The sequence below is a fragment of the Bos grunniens genome, chromosome 10 (assembly GCF_055505025.1).
Source record: "Bos grunniens cultivar Pamir isolate PY7600 chromosome 10, Bosgru_T2T1.0, whole genome shotgun sequence".
Lineage (NCBI taxonomy): Eukaryota > Metazoa > Chordata > Mammalia > Artiodactyla > Bovidae > Bos > Bos grunniens.
Window position 1 is genome coordinate 80,494,129 of NC_141174.1, and position 19,010 is coordinate 80,513,138.

Here is a 19,010-nt window from a genome sequence, read left to right on the forward strand (position 1 = left end):
CAATTGGGGCCATGTGAATAGGAAATTGAGAAATATCTGATATTTCCCCTTACTTTGTCATAATCCAGAGCAACCATCATTTGACCAGTAAAGCAACACAGCATGTGCAGCAGCTAGACACATGGACTCTAGAGTCAGGTGAGTACGCTGAGTGTGAATGCTGGTCCCCTAACTTACAAACTGCTGGTACTGGGGAAAGTCACTTAAGCTTGTGAAGACCCAGGATGCAAGTATAAATCACAAAGAAAACCAGCATCTTTCTTCACCCTTTCACTTTCTACTGCTGTTGTCTGTACAACCTTTGTTAGTCAACTGAATAGGCCACATGCTTGTTTGTTGAGAATATATTGATTGGCCTTTTAATAGAACGAATGTAGTAGACAGACCTAGGCATCAAAATCATATTGAGTTGTATTTTTCAAGGCATATAATTTGGAAAAGAATATTGGATTAAGAAACACAAAAAATGATACACGAAATGTTTGTACCAATTATATTTATTGCTGGAAACTTTATACTTAAAAAAAAAAAAGTTTGGGATGTCCCTGGTGGTCCAGTGGTTAAGACTCTGAGCTGCCAATGCAGGGGCATGGGTCTGATCCTCGTGGGGGAACTAATCCCACATGCCACATGGTGTGGTCAAAAAATTAAAAAAAAAAAAAAAAACATTTTGTTTAATGTTTGAAAAGTAGGTTAACATAGAAAAAGATATTATCCACAAAGGTAAGAAGCAATCCAATCATTTACAAAGTGCTGCAAATCTGATAAATTTATGTTGCTGATAACTCAAGAGTACTCTTTGATAAAAAGATATAAATCTGAAACACCCAAGAACAGAACAGAACAATGAAATGGCTATAAAAATACCCAAAAGAGAACTCAGTTTTTGGCAACCTGGTCATTAAGAGAAATGAACTTTAAGTAAACTTTCAGTGAATTGATTTTAAGAGGTCTAGCCAAACATTAGAACCAAGAGTTTTGCCTCTCTGGCTCCCAGAACCTCAGAGCTTGGGAGCTGCAATGGACAATCCTGGTTCCCTCTAAGAGGCAGCAGGTCCAGAGAGATAAGCTACTTCTAATGAACCAAGTGTAACAGTCACTAAGGAGAGAGTGTGTGTGCACACAAATGCATACTAGAGACACAGACCAGAATCAGACCTTTAGAAAGTACTGGAACCCACCTGTATGTGCCCGTCACATGCTACAGCGCAGTCTGCACACATGGAACGAAGGCCAGTCACCCCTACCATGGCAACTAGAGGGCTCCTCCTCCACATCCATTTGGAATGTCTTTTTTTCTAAGAAAAAAATTATGTTTGGCTGTGCCAGGTCTTAACTGCAGCACACGTGATCTTTGATCATCACTGTGGCACATGGGATCTTTAGTCGCAGCACGCAGGATCTTCAGCTGTGGGATCCAGTTCGCTGACCAGGGCTCGAACCCAGGCCCTCTGCGAGTCTTAGCCTCTGGACCACTAGGGAAGTCCCCCATTTGGAATGTCTTGATCTTTGGGTCTCTGGCCGTTGGGGCCCTCCCTAGGGGACTCTCCTGCCAGGCCTGCAGTGCCTTTCTTGCCTTGGCTGGCCTCAGAGGGGCCCACTGGCCAGAGGAATTTGTCAGTGGTGGTGTTGGCAGCAGTAGTGACTACATCTCAGATATAATTGGCAGGGGGCTGCCGGGCACTGAGCCTCTGCATGTGACAGCCGTGGCAGAGCAAGTGCCCATCTAGAGGGAAGCAGCAGCAGCCTTCCTCATCACTCAGCTGCATCCGGCAGTCCTAGGAAAGAAAGACACCTAGTTCAACTCAGCCCGGGCACCCTGAACATCTGGGGAAGTCTGCCTTGTGCAGCACTGAACTCCCAGTGACTGGAAGAAAGCGGGTGGGGTTGGAGGGGATGAACACCCAGAGAAACCTGGGGAAATACCGCAGCTGGACACCAGGTGTCGCTGCTACAGCAGAAATAATGAGACAGGATCCCATTTCCAGCTGTTACCAGGAGTACCTAGTTTTAGGAGTCTTGACTCTAAGTGACGCCTGATTTAGAAAGGACTAAAGGACCAGGCCCAGAGAGAGTGGCTGAAGGGTGAGACAGAGACTAGAGATGGGTCAGAGCACCTTCCTGGTTTCCCACGGCCTATACCTGTCCTACAGACAACGACAGTTTTCAGACTTCACTCCCCCAGCCCCATTCCAGCTCTGGGTGCCCCGGCCCCTGACACTGACCTCGCAGTGGTAGCATTCAAAGTGATAATCTCGGTCCATGGATATCACCCTCACGATGTCCTCACAGCCCTGAAATAATGCACACCCCCGTGGGCATGAAAGCAGCTTGACAACCCCAGCTTCGCCCTCCCCACCTGGCCCCCTCCAAACGAAAGATCACACAGAGGCCTCCAGATCCTCTCTGCCTCCATCTGTAGCTTTTTCCTCTTTTGGCTGCACTACTGGGCACATTGAACTTCTCCGACCAGGGATCTGTTGCACCTGAGCCCCTTGCAGTGGAAGCTCAGATTCCACTGGACCACCAAGGACATCACCCTTCTGTAGCTTTGAGATGGCCTTTGCAAACCCTATGGGAACTTTCCCCTTCCCCGTCCTTGGCGCCACCTCCAGAAGGGCAGTGTCCCCTCTTGGAGCCTCCCCTCTGTCTGGGGGCTCAGGCCTTACAGAGGGAAGGGGCATGCAGCATAAGTAAGTTAAGCCGGGGACGAGGAGACCCTGCAGGGTCTGGGTCCTCACAGGCTTTTGGCATTTTTCCCACGGCACACAGTGTAAATCATGGCTGACCCCTTCCTAGCAGCCCTGAGGATTCTTCCCCACCTTTTCCCAGCCCCTACATCTGGGAGCTGGTGACCTTGACTTCAGAGAAAGTCTCCTTCTCTGGACTGGGAGAAAAGAGATGAAGCCTGGGCCCAGCGAGGCTGTCGGACAAGTCCAGGCCCGGATGTTGGGGTCAGGGTGATGACCCAGAGAGCAGAGTCACACGGGAATCTTCGAGGAGTGCATTCCTCAGCACCACCGCCTCCCATGAGAGGCCAGGCAGCCAGTCCCCAGTCCCTCCCCAGAGGCGGCAGCCCTGGCTGCCCTGTAGGAGAACCCAGACACACTGACCTCTGAGGGGAGGATGGGTTGGCCACAGGCTGCACACTTAGGAGCGTAGCTTCTGTAAGGGAGAAGACAGAGGTGAGCCGAGGTAGGGGGCTCCCTGAGCCGGGTTCCACACCGCAGCCCGCGGGCCGGACTCACTTGTGGTAGTCGGTGACACAGTACACCTGGTTGGAGAAGTCCACGGTAAAGGGAATGCCATCCAGGCATTTGTTGCAAACGATGCATCGGAAGCAGCCGGGGTGGTAGGACTTTCCCATTGCCTGGAGGATCTGGTTCATGGGGTGGGCGGAGAATCAGTCTCTGCTCTTCAGCTACTGATGAGGCTCCCTGCTGCTCCCCCTAACCTCATCCGAGCCCCTGCTCTCCTCCCTCCGCTGTGGAATCCAGGAGGACCAAGCAGTCTTAAAAATGGATGCAGAAACGCTGAAAAAGGTCTTAGGGAGCATCCAGGCCAGTGTTTCTCAGCCTTGGCTGCATATCAGGATCACACAGGGAGGATTTTAAGCCCATCCGTGCCTGGGTCCCACCCAGAAGTATTCACCACAGTCTCTGGAGATGACCCAGCCCTGGTATTTTCTTCTGTTCTTCCCAGGTGATCTACTAGGCTGCCAGGGCGGGGAACCACCAGCCAAACCAACTCCTCCTTACAGAAAAGAAAACTGAGCTTCAACTGATCTCAGCCAGTAGCAGAAAGGGGATTAAGACTCAGGACCCCATACTCCAGGCTCAGGCTGAGGGCGGGGCTGTGCCTGCAGAGTTAGGGAGGGGCTAGATGGCAGGCTGAGCAGTCCAGACTTGATTCCACAAGCAAAGAGAAGCCACTATAAACAGTTGTTTGGGCAAAGAATAGGATGCAAGTGATTGCTGATGGGTTTCTCCCCCCACTTTTTCTCAGGATCCATTTAGTTCCTGATTCCGCCCCTCGGCCCAGCAGCCTCACAGTCTCAGCTGAAGACAGTTTGCTTACCTTCTCCAAAATCAAGTGACCACAGACACAGCATTTCTCAGCTGCCTCCTGAAACCCTGAAAACTGGGAAGAGAAGACCAAGGGAGGGCATTACAGGCTGAGAACAACCTGAGGAGTGGAACCCCAGCCGGCCACAGAGCAAGGCGTGGGAGCCAATTCCAGACCCAGGGGACCTCTCACTCACCAGATAGTCTTCCTCACAGTACACAGAGCCATTGACGCTGTAGAAAGCCTTGCAGCGCAAAGTTCGCCCTAGAAGCAGCAGAGAAGACGCTGGAGTCTCTCCGGGGTCCAGCCACAGGGCATCCCCATGGCAGGGTCACTGCTCTCTGATGTTTCATGATTCACTTAAACCTGGACTTTAGCGCTTGTCCTCCTAACTGCTGTCTGCCCCACTTCCCCACACAAATACCCCATCTGATGCAATTCCCATTTGCTTTGGTCTCATTCCTGCCAATTCCCCACTCCTTTGCTATTACTTCTCCAGCTTCTGCCTCCTCACCAGTTTTCTACGGCCCTGCTTTACACGAGTGCCTTCTTCCCCAGTGTCTGGGCTTGCTCAGGGAGCCACCTGGGAGAGCAGAGCCCACCACAGGTTGGGGACAAGGTTCAGGGGCTCTGAACAAGATGCCATACGATGTGTTCAAACGCAATCACACTGTCATGGACTCTGCCCTCTGGGACCTTTCAACCCAGAAGCCTCCACACAGCTCTCCTCTGAGCCCTGTCTCCCAGGGATAAGCTCCGTGGAGGTCAGGACATACTGGAACTACCACTGGGGACAAAGTGCTTTGTTTGGGAGCAAAGTTGGCCCCCTTTCCTGCCACACTAGACTGTTTCCCCAATTTTAGAAGAACCCAGAGTCTCTGGGGTCAGAAGCAGCCCAGGATCTTCTGCAAGCAGACAAGGCAGGACGATTCCCCATGAAACCAACACCCAGGAACTGCTCCAGGGTGTCTAAATTATCAGGGATCAGGAGGAATGAGACCAGTGCGGAGAATGGGCAAGTTGCCCATATCTGCCCTCCTCTCATCAAAATCTCCACTTCCAGCTCTCCCCAGTGGTTCAGAAAAGTTGATTTAGAAACTTGTGAGACACAAGGGAGTAGAAGGAGGGAAACAGACATTCCCAGAAGAGGCTCCATAAACAGAAGGACAAATAGACAGATGAACCTAAAGAGAGCCAGGCAGAGGCTGGGAGTGGCGCGGAAAGAAAAGCTGAGTGCTGGAGTCAGACAGGCATAGATAGGAGATTAAAAGGTTCAGCAAAGGAAATCAGAGTGGGTAAGGGCGGGGGTTGGGGGTGGTAATGAGGGAGGTGAGGGAAGGCTGGGGAGTTGAAGCCACTGGGAGCACCCCCCTCCAGGCGGGCCTCCTGAGCTAACAGCAGCGGGCATTCCTGGAGCGTGATGTCATCAGCTTGGCATGGCCTGGTGGCCTGCACTCCAGCGAGGTGGCTGAACTCTGACCAGCCAAGAGAAAACCCCCCCTCTCCGCCCCCCACAGCTCCCCACTCCCCCAGCCCACCCCACCCTTCCCACATTCCAGTCTTTCACTGTCGCCCCAGGCAACTCGGGCTGCCCAAGACCAAGCCCCACCAAGGAGAGGCCAGAGGGCTGGGAGGGAGTCCAGCCTGGGCAAGCAGGAAGGCAGAAGAAAGGAGGAACAGAGCAAAGGAAACAGGCCGAAGAGACGGAGCGCTGACTCTGGCTAGAAAGCTGACCCGGCGTGCGGCGGGAGAGCCAGGTAGCGCACAGAGTAGGGGAGCAGGAAAGAAGGCGAAGGCCAGATCAGCAAATGCAGAGGCACAGCTCTGCTTTCCCTGGGCACTCATGCGTGTGTCCGCGCTCGAGGCCTCGGGCCTTGTCCAGAAGGTCTCTCTGGGGGCCGCACTCACCACAGGAGCAGCAGACAAAGCACTGGGTGTGATAGAGGCTGTCCAAAGCCTGACAGGCGTTGCTCTGCCCGTAGATGCCTTTGTTGCACTTGATACACGTGCCTGAGAGGAGAGAACAGCTTGTCAGCATCACATCCCACGCCCCCCGCTCAAACCCAGGCAGTCGCCATCTTTCCTGATGGCAGAAGACCACCAGCCACAACCTCTGTTTGATGGGCTCCATTCTGGGAAGAACGAGTAAATGGGACGCAGCCAGGGCTTGGCTGGACAGACTCACTCTTGTTGACTGATTAATCAACAGACATTATCTGAACATCCATTTAGCGCCAAGCAAAAACACTGTGCCCAGCACTGTGGAAAACTGGAAAAAGTCAAAGGTGTCCGGCTTTCAGACACTGGTTTCTGTAGGGGAGAAAAGACTAAAAAGGCAAGGTCGGATCCCTGGGGCACTGTGTAGACAGAGATGCAAGTTCATAAGGGCCCAGCAGCAGCCTGGAAAAAATGTCCTAGTGAAAGGAGGCCAGGCCCAGAAAGCCTCTCCAGAACCTCAGTTTCCCCATCTGTAAAATGAACTGCTGTTCAGTTACAGAAAGAGCTCTGCTCCATACCTCTAAGCCTCCAAAGATGGTGAGAAAGATGTGGCTCAGCAGAGGGCCCTGTGGAGACAGGGCCATGTGAGTGTGACTCCTCTGGGTAGGTGGCTGCTTAGAATGCAGGGTGTGTTCCAAGGATTGAGGGTTGCAGAGGAAGAGGAGGGAAGGTGGCAGAACCCCTAATGTCTCCCTGTCATCTTCTATAATAGAAGAAACAAAGCTGAACTGCTCTTCCCCAACATCTCTCCTAAGAAACATAACACTAGGCTCTGGCACCCGCCTTTCCTGGGTGTGTTCTTCCCTCCTTCCACTCCCCAATTCCAGGCCCATGAGTGAGGGCCAGGGCTTGTCTTTGGGGAGCAGATCCCAACCGGCCCGCCTCACCCCTCACCCTGCCCCACCTCTCCCCCTCGGCACACTGCCACACTCCTTGCCTGTTGGGGCCCATCCCAATCTTTGCCCAGGGGCTTGGGAGCCCGTGCAGCAGCTGCAGCAACTGATGGGCCCAGGCCTGCCCTGCTCCCACCCACCCTCTGGCAGCTGGGCAAGGCTGGAGCCAAGGAAGAGGGCCCCTACTAGGCACAGGAGTGGGAGGGCAGAGGTAGGTTGGGGGTTCTGTCAAGAGGAGGCAACCTGACCCCTCCCTAGGGAGAGAGGTCCCTCCCCACCCACCCTCTGCAGGGAGGGGAGCTCTGCCTGCCAAGAGCATCGTGCCAGGGGGCCCTATTAGAGCCACTTTTGGGGGAAGCATTGGACATTATGGGAAGATGAGAGCCAACTGCTCAGGCATGTCCGACTCACCACCTCTAACCTAGCACATCCACCTCTAAGTTCTTCCTGCCATTTTTACAGCAGTCTCTCCCAGCAACTTTCCTCCTTTTGGTTCCGATGGCTTAGCTGAGGAGACTTCTGTCCACCCATCAGCGGGTCTCCTGGCCTCAAAAGGAAACTGCTAAAAGGTTCCCTTGACAAAAGGGTTATCTGCTCTGGGCTTTCTCAGGTCGGGGCAAACAGGGAATGATTAGAGTTGAACTAAGCAGGGCCCTTTCAGCCTTTAGCCCCTGCTACTTCTGAACCTCCTCCCAGTCTTCCTTCCCTGGCTGGGTTCCTCTCCCTATTTACATTTCTAGCCAGAGTTCTAGAGCTTGGTGTCTACCGCAGCAACATGGATGGTAAGAAAGGTGAGAAGGCGCTGGGAACACTGAACAGGCTCACAGACCTGGGTGTGAGCCCTCCAACTTCTTTCTGTACTTCCTATCGCAACCAGATCCGCATTTTTTAATACAGTGAAGTGGTGTCTGTGGGTCTTGGCTAAAAGATCATTCAAGACCGCAATACCCTCCCGCAGCTGAGACGTACAATAGTTAATATTTCTTGAAGTTAACTGCGTCGGAAGAGGGGCAGAGACCAGATTTCTTTAGCAACAGAAAAGTAAGGATTCTGAGCAGGTTATGACCAAAACTGATGGCCAGGTTATTTCTGGCAGTTACACACGGTCGTCATCCATCCAGGGCCATCCAGGGGTGATGCCGTCCCGGGTGGTCAAGGCTCCTGCCCTAACTTCCGGATGATGGGAAAAATAGAAGCTGACTCCACTGGGTCTGGACTTAAATGCCCACGCACGCACGGAGCCAGCAGGACTGGGGCCAGCCAGCAGCAGGGTCCCTGCTTTCCGTCCAGGGTTTTCTTCCTCCCCCCAGGCTCCATTTCCCCGACAGCGGCCACAGCTCCGCGCGTGTTAGGAAGCAGGTCCCCAACCCCCTGCACCCCACCTCCGCCCAGCGTAGCGCGGCCGGCCCCGCCCGCGGGCACCTGGAGCGCCCGGGCAGGAGCCGGCACGCACGCTGCCCGCCCGCCCCGCCCCCCCACCCTCGCATTCCCCGAATTCCTGCGGGCGGAGACTGGGCCCGGGTGGGGGCGCGGAGCGCAGGAGCCTGCAGGGGCACGGCCGTCGAGGGGGGAATATGAAGGGGGATGCTCTCACCGCCTCATTTGCCCCCCACCCCCCGCAAGGCCTCCTACCGCGAAAACACCCAGGCTCTAAAGCCTGAGGAACTGGGATTCACGAGATCATCGGGGCGGAGGTGGGGAGGGGAAAGCGGTGAATTTAACAGGAATAAGATGCCCGTGGTCCATTTGAAACCCACTGGGTGTGGGAAATTCCTCTTGCTTCTTTCCTAGCCCCGCGTCTCTGCCTCCGACTTCCCAGCGTCAGCCGTCGGGGCAACCGGCAACCGAATGAAGCGACTGGTCCTTTCCCGACCCTAACCACTTCTCTCACTCACCAAAGTAGTCCTCTCTGGACTCTGGCTCCCGTATCCGGGCCCGGGCGGCCTCTGGAACAAACGCACCCGGCGGCTCCTCGAGACCCGACGCCTCAATCCCCGCGGATTCTCCGCGGACGCCGGCTTCTCGCCCACCTGTGCCCACCGTCAGGCGCAGCAACGCTGTTAGTTCATCCTGGTATCGGGCGCCCGCGGCGCAATCCCCGTAGCCAGTCACCGAGTGTCGCCCGGGTTGCGCCCCTCTTCTCTCCAAGGGCCCTGTCGCTCCCACCCCGGCCCCGGCTAGAGCTCCCGGGCTGCCCAGGGCCGGGGGATACGAGTGGCGACTTTCCTGACAGCCGAACCCCGCGGGCCGATGAGCGCACAGTCGGTCCAGGGCAGCGTGGAGCTCGGGGTAGGCGGACGGCACCCCTCCAGAGGAATAGCCCGCCGGAACCCCGGCCAGGGGTGGGCCAAACAGGCATGGCCCGGCAGGCAGAGGGCTGCCGTGGCGCTGGTCGTAGCCCATGCTGATGCCGCTGGTACGGTTGCTGCAGGGTCGGCTACCTCCGGCTCCACCAGCCCCCGCCCCGTCCAGCAGCAGACTGCCCCGGGGACTGGACGGCTTGCTCGCGTCGCTGGCTGAGCTACTGGCGAAACTGGAGCGGGGGCTTAGGGCTGGGGCCGTGGTCTCCAGCCGAAAGTCGGGGGGCAACGACTGAGGTAGAGGCAAGGCCCGGGAGGGAGGCGGTCCCCCCGGAAAGGAGCCTTCGTAGCGCGGCACCTCAAAGGAGCCGCGCGGGTTCCGCTCAGCGTCCAAGGGGCCTTGCTCCCGGGCTGGCTCCAACGGCTCATCCCCAGGTCCCCCAGCAGCTCCACGGGGCCCTGATTTCCTTGGTCCCCCCAGCCCACTCAGGCGTCCCTTGCCCGGCCCGGGGGTCCCATCAGACCCAGACCGGCTAGATTCACCCTTTCTGCGGCCGAACTTCGCGCTGCCGGAGTCCGAGAGTCTTAACTTCTCCAGCAGGCGACTGGCTTTCTCCCCTAAACGCTCCATGCCCTCGGGTCTGGGGCGTCCAGCCCCCTCCCCGCCCGGCACCCTGCAGCGTCTCGGCGGCCGCTTCTCTTTCCCTGCGGCCGGACTCCGGATCCCGAGGGGCACAGGATAGGCACAGGGGTTTAGCGGGCGGTCCGGATGCCCGGCGCCAAGAATCCCGCAGCATCCCCCAGCGAGAGGGGTTTCGTCCCCCCGCGCATCAGGGGTTAAGCGGGGCTTAGAAGGGCCTACGGCCGCGGCTGTCCCGTCCGCAGGTCTATCTGTTCACGCGTAGACTCGCCCGGCAGCCCCCACTCTCTCCGGCCCCCGCCCCCCTCGCTCACACTCAGCACCGACTCAACTTCTCTCCCAAACTTTTGTCTGCCTGGCCGGATCTACTTTCCTGGAGGGCGGAGCGCCGAACGCGAGAGGAACAGGGGTGTCGGCGCAGGAATCCTGTGCACCGGTAAGGGGTAGAGGGGGGGCGGGTGCTGGTGCTAAGTGTCCCGGAGCTGGAGATCCGCCGACTGGAGGCGAAAGGAGGGCGGGGGGCAGTTTAGGCAGTTGCTACTACATCACTCAAGAATTAGGACAGGAAAAAGTGGGGGAGGGGAGGGGAACTCTTTGTTCGCAGTTGGAATGCGCGGAGGGGCACGGTGGAATGTCGCGAGGCGAGACCCGGCGACGCGAGGCTTGTTCTGCGCAAACACCGTGACTTTGTTCCTAGTGTGGGGACTGTGGGAGAGATGAGCAGGGGCTGATACAGAAGTACTGTCGTGAGATAGAGAGACGGAAGAAAGGCAGATACATAGGTTCAGAGACGCGCAAGAGCCCAGGAAAGCGAGGAAGCTTATATAGAGAGGTGGTGGAAGACAGGTATGGAGAGGAGAGAACGACCAAAGGGGATCGTAAGTGGTGCGGGGATCGAAGGCTGGATAGACCTAGAAGGTGACAAATTCTCGCAAATCCAGGGAGAATGAGAGAAAAACAGATAAGCTGAGATAAAAAGACAACTCTCTGAACCTAGAGCTCTGTAATGGGTGGGAGTGAGCTTTAGTGTGTGAAAAAGGAGAGGAAAAGGCTGGGGACTAATCTCTACCTTCAGGGTAGGACAGATAGAAGGATAGACAGACACCCCCTGGTGTTGGAAAATGAGATTTTTAGCAAATATAGCAACTGGGGATAGAAAGCCTGGTTTGAGGGTTAGCGAACACCCTTGGTTGACCCATAGGAGACTGTTGATCAAGAGTAAGTACTAACCTAAGAGGAAGAAGAAAAAAAAAGTCATTTAGAGGCGATAGCAAGTGAAAATGATCAAGGTGGATAAGGAAAAGAAGCTGATCTTGGAGGATCAAGAATAAGGAAAAGAGGAAACCATGGCTGAAGCTGAATGCACCTAATTAAATATCAGCCAACTGATTTTGCCCAGACTAGCACATGGGGCGTGGGGGAGGGGAACGGAGAAAGAAATGACTCCTTTGTATTTAGATAGTAAATTAGTATGAAAATGATATGCAAACAAATCATGCATATATTTTCATCTCAACATTTTGAACACCTTTTATAATCTTAGTGTAGCCTTAGGGAATGAAGAAAGAAAGGAGGTTAATATCTTTGGGGAAATCAATTTGGCACAAACTATTAGGCTTCTTTGTCGTAGCTGTACTGTGTCTCTGACCTCATCTCTCTGGAAAAGCAGCCTGTTTCCCAGATCAGGCCTACAGCTTTTCTCTGATCCAGAGGAGAGTTTACTCTCAGACTGGAAGCATGGAGAAGGAAACCATTAGTAAGAGAGCTATCAGGTTGCATCTAGAACCTGCCATGAGCTACGTCTTCAGGGTCTACCAAAAGGTTCTCCCTCCTCTACTGTCTCCACATAGGGAAGGAGAACCTGGATTCTTCCTTCCAATTACTTACATCCTCCAATATTTGGGAACTTCGCTCCTCTGGGGTTAGAATGGGAGAGTAGATCTTATGAAAAGTTGAGATGCCATTAAAGGAGGCCCATCCAGGAGTTGGTGGTACAGCAATGGGGCAGAGTTGGGATCAACAACCTGTGTTTTCAGGGGATAACAGAAAGCAGACACAGATGAGGGGAGGGTGTGGTGTGCTGACAGGGTATGCTCCAGTAGTGCTCATGACCTTGGAGTAGACACTCCATAGTCTGAACTGGAGCTAGGAGCTCCACAGGCCCTACTGTCCACACCCTTAATTAAGCTCTATATACACTGCTGCTGCTGCTAAGTCACTTCAGTCGTGTCCGACTCTGTGCGACCCCATAGATGGCAGCCCACCAGGCTCCCCCATCCCTGGGATTCTCCAGGCAAGAACACTGGAGTGGGTTGCCATTTCCTTCTCCAATGGTGATTCCCAAATCCACCTCTCTAGCCCAGACCTTCTTGGACTTAAAAAACTCAGCTGACGAGTAGCATCTTTACTTGGTTGTCTCAAAGGCACACAACACTCTAAACTGACCTCACCTTCCCTGCCTCCCAAAACTGGCTCCTCCAGCATTTCCTGAGTGAATACCATTTTTTTAACCACTTAGCTACTTACGCCAGAAACCTGAATATCAACCTTACGTCCTCCTCCCTTAACCTCAAATCCCACTGAATCCTATCACCATTTATCAATTCTGCTTCTGAAATATCTTTCAAATCTACCCTTTCCTCATCACTACTATATGTATGTGTCCTGTATCTCAGGCCACCATCTTTTCTCTCCTGGACCACTGCAAGTCTCCCTGCCTAGGCTTTCTCTCCTTCCCATCCATTGTATACACTGAAGTGAAGTGATTCTTCAGAAACACAAAACTGATCATCTTATTTCCTTGTTAAAAACTTGTCAACGAGCGAATTCACTGACCGTGGTTAAGACTCCATGCTCTCACTGCTAAGGGCCCAGTTTCCATCCCTGGTTGGGAGAGGTTAAAATCTTGTAAGCCCTGTGGCATAGCCAAAAATAAATATTTTACAGAGTCTGTCTGCCCCTCCACTCTCTTCTCTCGGCATCATCCCCTCCCCAAATGGTTCTGCAGCAGAACTGCGCTCTCTCTTGCCTCTGGACTTTTGTACTTGCTGTTTTCCCTAGGTTTGGAACACTCTCTCTGCCTCCTCTTCCTTCCTGGTTAACTCCTCCTCGTCTTCCAAGCATCAGTCTAAACACTCCTCTGAGAAGCCTTGCCAGACCACCAGAGCAAGTTAGCTACCCCTGTGGTACACAGCCATGGCACATACACGCCCCCATCATCACATTTATCCCAGTTCATTTCATTGCCTACTTAAATGCCTGGTTTCCTGATTAAATGATAAAACTGCTCAGCATCTAGCCTGTTCAACAGAGTATCCACAGCACCTAGCACAGTACCTGACACCTAGTAAGCAGTCCATATGTTATATGACGGACTGAACAAAGAGAAAGCCATGTTTATGTCTCAGTTTATCCAAAAATGCACACGTTCTCTGTGTTTGTGTGTATGTTCTGAATTTGTGCTTATGCGTACACAAACCCACATACACCACCTTCTTCAAAATAGTTTGGCTGACAGAACTAAGAAATAGCTACCAAGCTGCATATACTGCTTGGTCACACGGTGGGAAAGCAGCTGTTGGTGAGACATAGGAATTCTTTAAACCTTAATTTCCTCATGTGTAAGGCAGGAATAATAAATGCTTCCTTATATAATTGACTACATCCCACCAGGCTCCTCCGTCCATGGGATTTTCCAGGCAAGAGTACTGGAGTGGGGTGTCATTGCCTTCTCCGATAATTGAATAAACAATAGCTATTACTTCTAGATCCCAACTCCCAAATAGGTACAGAGCTTGTGCTCTGCTCAGAAGCATCAAGTCCATGACTGAAACTGTCCACCAGGTGGGAGTATTACCCCGGCCTGGTGCTGTGCTGCCTCCACTGCAGAGCAAGACCAGCAATTGGGGGAAGTCGAAGCTACCACCAGGGCCACTTGCTTCCCCAGAGCTTTGAGTGAAACTAGCAGAAAAAACAACTCAGAGACCAAGGCACATGTCAAGAAGGCCTGTTTCTTTGACCCATACTCCTCCTTTTCTCATCCTAGGCTCCTCCGAGGCACTGTTTATGCTTAGGAATAAGCATTTTCTGGCTTGCCATTCACAGTGGGGGGTGTTTTTCCCCCCATGAAAATAAGTCCTTTTATCCCACCAGAGCTGCTAGCTTCTACTTCCAGCGGAGACTGTGTTAAGAGAGGCGGGTTTGCTTACTCAGACTGCAGAAGACATCTCATTTTGGGAAGCCCTGTGGCCACCCCTTTCAGGGACATGGGGAGTGGCATATGCCAGAGTTATTCTTGATTTTAGATCTCACTCATCCTTTTCCACCTTGATTTCAATGAATGAGTTCAAGTCTGGACAGCAGGTTTTGTGGGCTTGGTCAAAAGATGGGGAGACAGGGCCATTCTCATCACCTCCCTCATCCTCCTCTTCTTGGAAATTAGGATTATAAAGTTCCGGTGGAAGAAGCTGGGCCTCAGCAGAAGGCAAACGGTCTGAGGGAGGCCCATATACACGGTTGGCTTTGGTGCCATGCTTAGAGTTGGCATCCAGGTGGTAGCAGAGCTGCGTGAGGCGCTGGGCCCGGAAACGGGGAGGCCGGGCCACCCAGACACCTGGCTCATTAAGACTGTCCTCTTCATCTGACATCAGCTCCTCTGTCACATCCTTCCATAGACGTTGGTCCTCAGGGCCAAAATGCCTCATGATGCTGGATCGGTTGGCAAAAAGCTAAGGTAGGAGCCCAGGACAGAGGTTAGGGAGAGCAACAAACCACGCATTAGGTTTGGGGAAAGGGTTTGGGTAGGAGGAAAGCTGTGAAAAATCTGTGCCTGAGAGAACTAAGTTCCCAAGAGAACCCAAATCAGATCTTAGAGAATTGGCTCCTGTCTTCCTTCTCCTCCACTCAATCCTGTTCTCAGAGGCCACACCCTCCCACTGTGGCTTATTAGGGTTTAGAGTTTAGCATCTTTTCTGAAAGGAAAGCCTAGAAACCTACCCGGTATCTGCGACTTCGAAGTTTCTTCTCCTCTTTCTCCTTCAGGCCTTTAAAGGGGTTTAAGGAGTTGCGATATTCACGCCTCTTAGTAAGGAAGTAGGCTACACAGGCTCCTGGTGGGGGGGGGAGAAGGGAGGCAGCAGAGAGCAGGGGTCCTCAGCCCCTTTTATTTTTGCTGTAACACTACCAGGTGGAAGAGGGGAGAACCACTTTTACACAATGGGCTTTCTGGGCATATCCATCAGCATCTATTCCTTCCTCTCTGGTGTAGCTCTCTCTGCCCCTCTACATCTCTAACAGGAACTCCTCTCACTATAAAAAGACAACTCTGATGCTTCTGCAACTCCCCTCCCCCAACCACAGTCAAACCTACCCCATTCTACTCGGCTGACAGCAGATCCCAAGTGCTTTTTCAGCAGACACTTTCTTAATGCTACAGACAAATAACAGAAGGGCACGAGAAGTAGGAAACCCAGGACTCGATATGCAGGGACAAAAGGGGAGGCCTGGATTCTAACCTCCTTTTCATAATACCCAAGACTTGGGCTCTGTATAAGCATCATGCATGATGGTGTTCTAACCCCTTCCTTCTCCCATTTTCATTTCAGACTGAGAAAGGGAATAAAAAGACAATCCTAGGTGAAAAAATAGCCAAAACCAATTTTTTAAGTCCACTATTTTCAAAACCACCTAAATCATCTCCATAGGCCTCTTCTCCTCTGGTCAGGAACAGGGGATGGTGAAAGGCTGGGGTGCAAGTTAACTCGGTCTTTCTCACCTTTCAGCTCCTTGTCAGTGTAATTGTGGGGACTTGTTACCAGCTCTTGCTTGAGCTTTTCCAGAAGGAACTTCACTACGGAAATATTCCAAGAGGACTTGATGCTGCCACAAGAGAAGAAAGTAAATAAGACAGTCAGCATTTTAAAAGCTAGACAGAGATTCCACCACTAATCAGCTTTGTGGGAAAGTCCTCCATGGCCTAAGGCACGACACAAAGCGCAATGGTGAGGTGGAAGCCCTAGCCTAAGTATTATATTGGAGCAGCCCCCCTCTACTTCCCTCTCCTTGGCAAAGTTCCTTATGATCTTTTCCCTCAAGAGGATCATACCTTTCAGACCCATTGAATCTCTTGTCATTGGTGATGTGGTTATGCACATTATGGACCAATTTCTAGGGGAAACAAACAAAACACAGAATCAAGCCAGGAAAAAAATATGATGAAACCCTTCTCTGGTCCCTATGGGGTTTTCTGCATGAATCTTGCCCATAGCCTAGGTACCATTTTCTGCTGATGCCCTTTTTTAGCCAGAGAGCCTACCCACGTTAGTGTCTCTAATGGACACCCCCTCCCCACTTTTTTTCCTTTTCATTTAATTTATGTGGAGCTTTCAGAATTATTCCGGGTCTTACTCTTGTTCTCAGGGAGTATGATCACTAGAATACAGGTTTTCAAACATTTCCACAAACATACTTCTAATAGCAAGGAGAGAGCAAATATACAACAGGGCTACTTCAAGTAGACATTTCTCAAAGCCCCTTTAGTCAGTCAATAGCTCAGTCATGTCTGATTCTTTGTAACCCCATGGACTGTAGCCTGCCAGACTTCTCTGTCTCTGGGATTCTCCAGGCAAGAATACTGGAGTGGTTTGCCATTTTGTATTTCTCTTAACATGAAAATGTCTCCCAAAATCTTCTAGTAAAATTGGTGACCCAGGAAAATGTCCCAGGTATATGCCTTTGCACATTACCGGAAATCCCAGGGGTCCTCATATCATGGTCAAAAAAACAAACCTGAAATAACAGAAATGTGAAATGAAAGGGAACTTGGAGACACTGTCACCCAACCATCTGTTTACATCATTAAACAGGCTATCTTTCAGCTTTGCTTACATAACTTTAATGATGGCTTCTCACTAGTTTTTGACTCAGCTACTATGAACATCTCTAATTGTTAAAAAAAAAAAAAATTGCCTTAGATACTCCAAAATCTGACCCCAGTTTTGCCCTAATAGTACCTCAAGTATTTGAGGACGGCTTCCATGTTCTCCTGAGGTCTTCTCTTATCTGGTCTAAACACCAAGTCCTTCAACCGGTCCTCACGACATAGTTGCCAGGCAGACTCCTCATGAAACTATGATGCTCTGGTTTGCCAGTGTTCCTCTTACAACATGGCACCTGGAACTGAATCTAACTCAGCCACTGAGGTCTGGCCAAAGGGAGCATTACTTCCCTGAGTAGAACTCTAAACTTCTAGGAATGAAACCCAAGACGTTGTTACCTTTCTTAGCAACCCCATCACTACTCAGTGTCACAGGGTTCATTCATAGTGAGCCTGTAGTCATCTCAAGTCCATTTTTCACACAGGTTACTATTTCCACCCTTCTCCAACTGTTTTGTGTTTTTTTGTACTCTAATGCAGGATTTTACATTTCTTCCTATTAAATTTAGTTTTGCTGTTTCTGATTATATTTTCATCCCAAGGTCCTTTAGTCAATGGAAATTACCCAGTCCCAAACTGATGGGATGCTGATCTCAGGATTTCAGCTTTGTATTCAGAAATGCCCAATTTCGCTTCTTACTCCTATGGCTGACTCACCATATCAACTTAGGAAATTACTGTTAACTCTTTATGACTAGGTTCTCCACTCTATAAAAAAAAGAGTTGTACTAGCTTCATATCTGATATAGTTATTTTACCTTTTAGAAGTCCAAACTTGAGAAATCACAAGGGGATGGGTGAATGCTTCAGAAAGAATTTGAAAGAGTTGCAAAGAAAGAAAAAAGATGGAGGAGGAGTTGCATAGCTTTCCAATTCAATTGACTTGGAAGAGATCAGCTGATAAAAATCAAACCAAGCTTGAAGTGAAAAGGGAAAATACTCTAGCCAATAATAAGTGTTAAGACTAAAGGATGCTGGCTCACCTGCCTCCCGAGCAAGCTAAAAATAAATAATTTCTCCAATGGGTGGCTGGATCTGCAGCAGTCCAAGGAATTAAGGTTCTGATTTGGACCTTTTGGATCCCTGGCAGAGCAGCAACCCACAGCAGCCTCAACAGATTGGAGAAATGCCTCTCAGATTCCTTCCCAGAGCTAAAGGTTGGAACAGTGAAGATCTGCAACCATCCCTCTCCCTCTGAACCTACAGACTCACACAAGAACATTTTATATCTTTCTCTGTGATGGGCAGCAAGACTCCCTGACTGGTCCACTTGCCCCTCTTCACATCCTACAACATGGAGCATGATGGCTGAGCATGCTTCCCAGAAGGCACCGTGCCAAGCTCTCCAGAGGGCAGGAGGAAGCCCGGCCTCACCACTAGACCTCGCACAGTAGGCAGTAGGCACAAGAGGAATAGAACTGACCAAGAAAACCCTGATTTTATGCAAATTGTAATTATCACACATATATTCTGATTTGAACACTAAGACTTCAGGGGAATTCTCTTGAAATGTATTTCTAGGTATAAGCCTCCATTTCTGCCACTGGCAACAACAGTGTCCTGTTGGATTAGAAATCCATGACAGAGAAACTAAACCTACTCCCCATTCTTGATAAGTGACATGGCATTAAACATAACCAAAATCTGAAATAAAGATTAGAAATCAGTTGATACTGATTATGAATGGTGTCTTCTGGAAGGGAGAAAAAAATATCAATGTAAAAACAAATCAAAGAAAAAGAGTAGGATATCTTAGAAAAAAGGAGAAAGAAGTAACATAAATAAAGAAGGTATAAATGGTAGTCAGCCGCTGTCAATCTTTACTAAGGCTGTAACAAGGAGAAGTGGGTTCTATACTCTGATGAGATTTCTCTGGATGTCAGTGGTGACCACCACCCTTGACCAGAACTCTCAGGTTACCTCATAAGCTATTATCCAGAGAATGGAGACCCATTACAGTCTCCATTAGAAAGACGTCTTGGATGACAGAGCTGATCCAAAGGTCTGTAGTCACCCTAAAACAGGGTTTCTCAACCTCGACTCTAATGATGCTGGATAACGGGGTTGGGGTTGGGGCGGGGAATCCTGTAGATGGTGGGGTTGTTTAGGGATGCACTAGGGCTCCAAGCCACTGTAAGGTTTCAGGCAGAACGGATTCGGGCCAGTACCTTCCCTGCCAA

At 51.2% G+C, this 19,010-nt stretch overlaps 2 protein-coding genes and 2 long non-coding RNA genes across 12 annotated transcripts in view; 2 read left to right on the forward strand and 2 right to left on the reverse strand.

The window, feature by feature from the left end:
* Nucleotides 1-4,503, forward strand: LOC147365117 (uncharacterized). Its single transcript, XR_015135157.1, has 2 exons — nt 1-138; nt 4,006-4,503. It is a non-coding gene; the product is annotated as an uncharacterized LOC147365117 (long non-coding RNA).
* AJUBA (ajuba LIM protein) lies at nt 480-10,217 on the reverse strand. Its single transcript, XM_086322364.1, has 8 exons — nt 8,852-10,217; nt 5,974-6,075; nt 4,262-4,329; nt 4,078-4,140; nt 3,249-3,379; nt 3,114-3,165; nt 2,226-2,294; nt 480-1,778 (listed from the first exon to the last, which is right to left on the reverse strand). The coding sequence occupies exons 1-8, from the start codon at nt 9,885-9,887 to the stop codon at nt 1,653-1,655; spliced, it is 1,647 nt and encodes a 548-aa protein (XP_086178490.1). The 5' UTR covers nt 9,888-10,217; the 3' UTR covers nt 480-1,652.
* On the forward strand, nt 9,273-18,496 carry LOC147365119 (uncharacterized). Of its 3 annotated transcripts, none has more exons than XR_015135154.1 (2): nt 9,273-10,332; nt 17,596-18,496. It is a non-coding gene; the product is annotated as an uncharacterized LOC147365119 (long non-coding RNA). The 3 variants fall into 3 exon arrangements; XR_015135155.1 differs by lacking the exon at nt 9,273-10,332 and adding an exon at nt 15,674-15,895; XR_015135156.1 differs by lacking the exon at nt 9,273-10,332 and adding an exon at nt 15,676-15,791.
* C10H14orf93 (chromosome 10 C14orf93 homolog) overlaps nt 13,887-19,010 on the reverse strand; it is a 19,294-nt gene continuing 14,170 nt past the window's right edge. For 5 of the 7 annotated variants that reach the window (XM_086322362.1, XM_086322363.1, XM_086322360.1 and 2 more), the window contains 4 exons: nt 16,000-16,061; nt 15,670-15,773; nt 14,892-15,004; nt 13,887-14,623 (listed from right to left, as the gene is read on the reverse strand). In XM_086322362.1, the coding sequence (XP_086178488.1) occupies nt 14,204-14,623; nt 14,892-15,004; nt 15,670-15,773; nt 16,000-16,061 (699 nt within the window). In that variant the 3' untranslated portion in view covers nt 13,887-14,203. Of the gene's footprint in view, nt 14,624-14,891; nt 15,075-15,669; nt 15,774-15,999; nt 16,062-19,010 lie in introns of all 7 variants that reach the window. The other 2 variants (XR_015135153.1, XR_015135152.1) reach the window with 1 other exon arrangement.